The sequence below is a fragment of the Ruditapes philippinarum genome, unplaced genomic scaffold (genome assembly GCF_026571515.1).
Source record: "Ruditapes philippinarum isolate M1 unplaced genomic scaffold, ASM2657151v2 ctg4246_1_1_1_1, whole genome shotgun sequence".
Taxonomy (NCBI): Eukaryota; Metazoa; Mollusca; class Bivalvia; order Venerida; family Veneridae; genus Ruditapes; species Ruditapes philippinarum.
This window is the reverse complement of record NW_026863783.1, coordinates 1-6,895: the sequence shown is the minus strand read 5'-3', so window position 1 is coordinate 6,895 and position 6,895 is coordinate 1. Positions and strand designations below refer to the sequence as shown.

Sequence of the window (6,895 nt, the reverse complement as noted above, 5' to 3'; positions counted from 1 at the left end):
CGGTGCTTTTTATAAACGTCTCGGCCCTTTTAACCTTAGGTAATTTAAATATGCTGTTCATTTCTTAAATACACGTCATTTTAATTTAGTATGGGAGCAATCCCATCTTATTCCTATCATGGGTTACGTACTTTTATACGAACTTATGGTAGGAATTATGGCACACACGTAAACACATGTACCGATAAAACTATAGACAAATTAAATTAGTTCCCAAATAAATAAAGCAAGTTTTAAATGAAGTATGTGCTCGCCCATATGGTTCATTCCGGTGGCGAGGGTAAACAAACCAAACACACACACACACTAAAGATTAGTTTTGTTTTTGGCTACCACATTTATTAATGTAATTTTTTAATGATTTTTCAATGTTATAAGATTCATAATGGTTGTATAGTTATGAGCTTAAAGAATAAACATAGTAGTCAAATGATCCTTTCAACAATTATACGGTGAGTTGATGTTTTCGTAATGATGTCAAAATAAAGCCAAATCAGTTATTACAAGTTTAAAATCATACATAGAGAACATTATGTATCAAAATTACCCTTAAGATTTTTCATGCAATTGCTTGGGATTGTACTTTGTTTTGCACTCAAGATTCATACTGTTTCTAGCATATACTAAGTAATAATTTAGCATCTTACATTGCAGGGTCAGGTGCTCATGTCAGTAGGTCACTGAAGGCTTAAGCGGGAAAGGAATAAGAAGATACTGGACGGCATTGTGTCCAGGTACAGGAATGATGGCGTCCCCCCACCAAAAGTGCTGTACACTGACAGAGATTGCTGTGGCCGGCAGTGTGTAAGGAAGTACTTCGATGCCTGGCCATTCCTTCATGTGAAGTACGTAGTCTATGACACATTATATCAGTTGCTCTTGAAATAGAGTTGGTAGAGTCTCATAGACTCTCAACCCTGAGGTTGTGAGTTTGAGCCTCAGCCTGTCCTTATATTTTGGGTTGGGATTGGTCATGAATTTTCTTTGGCCATTCTCCCCCTACCTCTTATTCAAGTAGGGCAGTTGTCAGTTCCTGGCATAAGTAAATGTATATGCACTTATTACTGGAATACTGCTTATTCTAAGCTTGCCCAGAAAAAGTGTGAGTATGTTAACCCACTGCTGTTGTATGACTAAAATACTGTTCAATACAGCAAAAAAATTGATAAAACGGTCTAATGGAGGAAAAGAAAGCGAAGGCAAGTGCTTGGAAATTAATTTGCTCACAGTCATATATAGAAGTAGAATTTTTGTGGTATAGTTTGTTCAGTATATTTATGGAATTTACTTTCACCGTTTCAGACTTGGCATATGGCACTTCATTCGATGGTTTCCAAACGAATGCACCACAGACAAACATCAACTCTACTGACTCTTCATGGCAAGGCTTAGTCCTTGCATCTTTAAGATTGATGAAGACGACTATGCTCGTCTGATGAGGGCCAAGAGACAAGAACTTCTACTTCAGGGTGTTCCAAATCCATCCAATAATGACATTATTAAACATATCTCCCCGTATGAAATGAATCGCCACTGCAAGCGTGCAACAAGAGGCACAAAAGAAACAACAAAACACATCACAGACTTGATTGCATCATTGGAAGGTGAAAGAGGTAAATTTATCATTTTTTATTTTATGTGATACATTTAATATCCACAGGTCTTTATAATAATGGTAGTCACTGTCCACGACAACTAAATAAGTATGTCGGACAGGTAGAGTGTAACATTTCTTTGTCCAGTGGGACAAATGAAATTCTCAAGGCCATTGAATTTTAAAGAGGTTTTGTTGATAGATACAATTCTTCATTTAATTAAGATTTTATGAAAAACCATGTTGCACTATCACTAGTCACTTTTTTCACCTGTGTAACATAGTGGCACTTATAGTTAATTAATTATACATGTTTTAATTATCTTATTCGATTTATTTGATTATCAACTTTTAATTAGTTTTATTTGCAAACTTCATTACTCAATCATATGTCGATATTATATACATTTCTTTGGAATGTTGTCTCATAAAATTTGAAAGTTTAACTACATATACATTACTGGCAGTGAAACAAAACCGTGTTATTTGCCTACCAGCTGACAGATGTTGTTTACTTCGATTATGATATTTCAATATTTAAGTACAGTTCGTCAAATTAGACGTTAAAATGACAATTAAATATAAACCATTTTAATTGTTGTGATGAGTGTTTATCAATATAACATTTGACCAAAAGTCAAATTTGAATATGTAAACGTGCTTTTGATTGGTTATAGGGCGTAACAAAAGTTTGTTACACTAAAAGTGATTGGCTACTTTGGTATGTCATTTAGCTGTCATAAGCACGTGCAAAGTCATTATAAAAAGCATTGCATTGTTTTAACAGTGTTGAGTCTCTCGTAGTTCTGTTCTTGAATTACTTAACTTATGTTAAGGACATTAATTGAATAAATCACTATACGATCGTTTTCGTTTGTTAATTATTTTAAGAATAACGTTACATTAACTTAAATATTTTTGGTGCCGTGACCAGGATCAAACCTCGGTTGGAGAAAAACTTTGACAGCACCCATACTAAAGGTTGGTTTATTTTCTTAGCATTTTCTTATTTACTTCATTTAGCCAACTTTACTTTTAAATTAGTAATAATTTAACTTGTTTTATTTTACTTTTGAAATTAAAATTTTGAAATAAAAATGGCTGAAGCTGAGGAAGATTTTCGTGAGGTTTTGAGGTTATTATCTGTCGAGATGGGATATGTCTCTACAGCTTTCGTGGCACAGGGTATTTCCCAAGTGGTAAGTAACTTTGATGGCAGCCCAACAAACTACAGAGACTGGGTCAAATCCATTGAAAAATACAGTAAGCTGGTAAACTTACCAGATAACAAGAAAAAGCTTATAGCGTATCAAACAAGTAAAGGGGCTGTATCAGGTTACATTCAACGATATATGACTGCCAATCCTGACCACACTTGGGGACAATTAAAGGAAGAATTAGCTTTAAGATTTTCAGACGTAACTGATTCACATCATGCAATGTCCTTGCCTAGGGGTCTTAAGCAAGGTCATTACGAGAATATTCAAGTTTATGCAGAAAAATTGTTATCATTAGCAGAAATTGCTTTTCATGACCAGGGAGGGCCAATAGTTGAGGGTCAATTAATAGACATTTTTGTAGATGGTCTGAATAATGAAGGGTTAAAAATGACTATAATGAGAAGGGGTCCAGATACTTTACAGGCGGCAATTAGCTTGGCTACAACTGAGCAGAACTTGAAACAGAGAGTGAATTTAGCAACTGGGTCTAAAAAACATTATGTTAACAATGATGTACCTCAGCCAATGGAGGTAGACCATTCCAGGACACTTAAGTGTTATAAATGTAAAAAGTTTGGCCATATGGCGAAACACTGCAAATCAATTCATGAGGTTCAAAGAAAAATAAAATGTTGGCATTGTGGACAAGAGGGGCATATTATTAGATTTTGTAAAAATTATGATAAAGATAAGAAACCAAACATGGGTCATGGTAGGAGACTGAATGATGATTTAAACTAACAAGTTCTTCACATGTTGAAGCCCATGTGGAGAACAGTAATGATAACGAATCAGAAATTAAAACTTTTCACATAAATTTAACTGGTAATCCAAATTCATGTTTAGTAAAGATATTAGGTCATAAATATAGAACACTTGTTGATACAGGAGCAGAAGTATCCTTTGATGCACAGAAGAGTTTATGATTCTTTAAAAACCAAACCAAAACTTAAACGTCATAATGTACATCTCCAGAGTGCTGGTGGGGATTCTTTAGAAATTGATGGGTCTATCAATATAACTGTACAGATCGGTGGTACCGAAATGTCGCAAATGTTCTATGTTGTGCGAAATCTTAATAGAAATTTAATTTTAGGGACTGACTGGAGTTAGAATATATTTTGATTTAGGTAATGACAATTTTATGTCATCAGATGATGCCATGTCAGTAAATGAGATGAAATTATCTAAAAACTTGATTACTGTCAAGTTGAAAAGAAAACAAAAGAAAGTGAATAAAGGTGGTTCAGATCTCAAAATGAAGAGATTCTTTAAAGCACTTTCAGATTTGTTTTAGGCTTCAAATATTTAGGAACATTTATTTTTAAGTTATTACTTAAAGTTCCTCTTTCTTTTTAATATTTTTCAGGATTTTTGTAACTTTACGTTGCAACATGGATTTAAAAAGCATTTTGTTCATTACAATGATTAGCCATACCTTTGCTTTAAAGATAAGCGAAAATGTTGTATTTGATAAAGTAAATGAAATTTCAACCAGTAATTCAAAATGGTTGGTCACATTTGTGCATATGAAAAGTTCCTACATAAAATAAACAACGATTTAAATAATACGAATGAAATATTAAAGGTAATAACAAATTATTACCGTAAGACAAATAACACAGGGTATTCATATACTAAATATGACAGTTTACATAAAGAAGTAGATATGATAAATGAAACATTACTTGACATCAAAAATAATTTTGAGGATTATAGATCCATAAGATCAGAAAGTAGTCTATCGAAACGTTCATTAATACCAGTTATAGGTCAAATATCTTCCCTTTTGTTTGGAACAGTTTCAGAAAAAGACTTACAACATATAGATAGAAATATACAAATTCTTGCAGAAAATCAAGAAAAATTAATTCATGATTTAGAACAAAGTATTACTTTATTAAATTTGTCAAGGGTTCAGATATCAAAAAATCCTAGAGCTATAATGGATATAATCATATCCGTTCAAAAATTAGATAAAGCAATTTAAAATGTGAAGGAACAGTTTTCTAAAAGAATTGCAAATTTAGAACAGTTTTTAAATACATACTTTCAGTTCAAATTGATAATTGATGAAATAAAACAAGCAAGTCAAGATGCACTTTTGTATCTCAGGAATTTAAGGAATGAATTAGACATTTTATCTATGAATAAATTAACACCAAGTACTATTTCTCCAAAGGACTTGAAAAACTTATTGTTAAAAATAAAAGAACAAATACCTAAAACAATGAAGTTACCTGCAAACCCAAAGACAAATATTTGGTATTTTTATCACACTTTAAATTGTAATGTATACCTTGATGGTGATTAGATTTTGATTGTCTTAACTGTTCCGTTAATAGATGTAAGAGAAAGTTATGAAATTTGTAAAATAACAAGCTTACCTTTACCCTTGGAAATGTTACTTTAATCAATGGTCAGTCATCTAATTTATAAGCTCAATACAGACTAGAAACAAATGCATTAATGATTGACAAAGCAAGAACAAAACACGTACTGTTAACACCAAAGGAATTTCGGTATTGTAGTCAGAAACATCTTAAATTTTGTTATATTAATAACGCTGTTTACCCAATTAACCTGAGTAAAACTTGTGTCATAGCTTTATTTTTGGAACAAGTTGAAAAGATACTACAGTATTGCAAAAGTGTTGTCAGCTTAAACATGAAATTGCCGTATGCAAAGTATTTACATTCTAGGACTTGGGTAGTTGTTTCAGACCATTCTCTGAAATTTACAATTGTTTGTCAAAATCACACAACAGTTATCTCAATAATACCGCCCATGGGTGTTATAAGGTTAAATCCAGGATGTAAAGCATCTAGTGATTTTTTTAGTATAACGTCCTTTGACCAGAAAAGGGTTAGTTTTCATAATACAGATTCCTTAGATTTCCTCACATACAAAATTCACAATTTTTCTAAATTACTGTTATGGTACAACTTTTCTAGGGAATTTCCAAACATAACACAAATACAGTTGCCTGAAGAACTGAGACACTTGAAAGAAATACCTATGCCTTCATTTATGTATCATGTACAAAAGTATAAAAAGATTAATGTAAAACAAAAGTCTCTGCCCGCTTGGGTGTACTTTGTAATTGTTTGTTGCTGCATTATTATTATATACATCATACGCAAATATTTTTGTAAATGTAATGCATGTAAAGTAATAGAAAATAGGTTGGCTAAATGTTGTAAGGGAGCAAATCCTGAGGTCGTAGGGTCAGTGTCATCAAACAAAGATGAGAACGTTGTTATCGATTCTGGAAGGCAATTATCTTCCACACCTGACCGAGAAGAAGCGAATAAAGTGGCTTCGTCATTTTCGTTGAAGACGAAAGGATTTTGTTATTAAAAGAATACAAACACTTTTTTGTTGTGCACGTGTGATCATTTGTAAATATATTCATTTTAAGTTGAAAAGTCTACTCGGGGTGTACTCTCAAAGGGATCCCAGATGAGTAGTGAAGATACTTTTAATTAATAAGAAAAGTCTATCCAGGGTTAACTCTCAAAGGAATCCCACATGGATAGTGAAGATTTTGTTAGGTTTTATTAAGACTTTATATAGTGCACGTGAATTATTCGTAAAGAAAAACAAGTTAATGTACACATATAAAACATAAATGGATTTACTTTCAGAATTTGAATATGGATAATTATCAAGACTTGATAAAACTAGTCGCAAATACCTGTTCCGAAGAAAATGATGTCAATACGGAAGACGAGGATGAAAATTTCGAATTAAATGAAATAGTTCATATCAATCGATGTTTGACAAAACCTATGGATGTAGACATTATGCTAACATATTACAAAAATGATAAACCGAAAATCGTTGAAGGAACCCTAATTAACATTGCAGATAACAACAACAACTACAACAACAAACGTTAGATGACGGAACCATTCAACACCATCGACGGCGGCAAACCAATTGAATCCAATTTAACGAGGAACATTAAAAATAATTATTGTGTGCAGTTTTCAGGACATTGATTAAAATTGAATATTTTATTATATTTATTTTTAATATAGGACTTTAAAAAAAAAGTTCAAGTGCATTTCTCTTAAAA

At 32.3% G+C, this 6,895-nt stretch overlaps 1 protein-coding gene across 1 annotated transcript; it reads left to right on the top strand.

Moving 5' to 3' along the window:
• The first annotated feature begins 288 nt into the window (after positions 1-288).
• LOC132723316 (uncharacterized) lies at positions 289-6,884 on the top strand. The gene is made up of 2 exons (XM_060707996.1): positions 289-845; positions 1,303-6,884. The coding sequence occupies exon 2, from the start codon at positions 2,692-2,694 to the stop codon at positions 3,553-3,555; it is 864 nt and encodes a 287-aa protein (XP_060563979.1). The 5' UTR covers positions 289-845; positions 1,303-2,691; the 3' UTR covers positions 3,556-6,884.
• Positions 6,885-6,895: the final 11 nt, after the last annotated feature.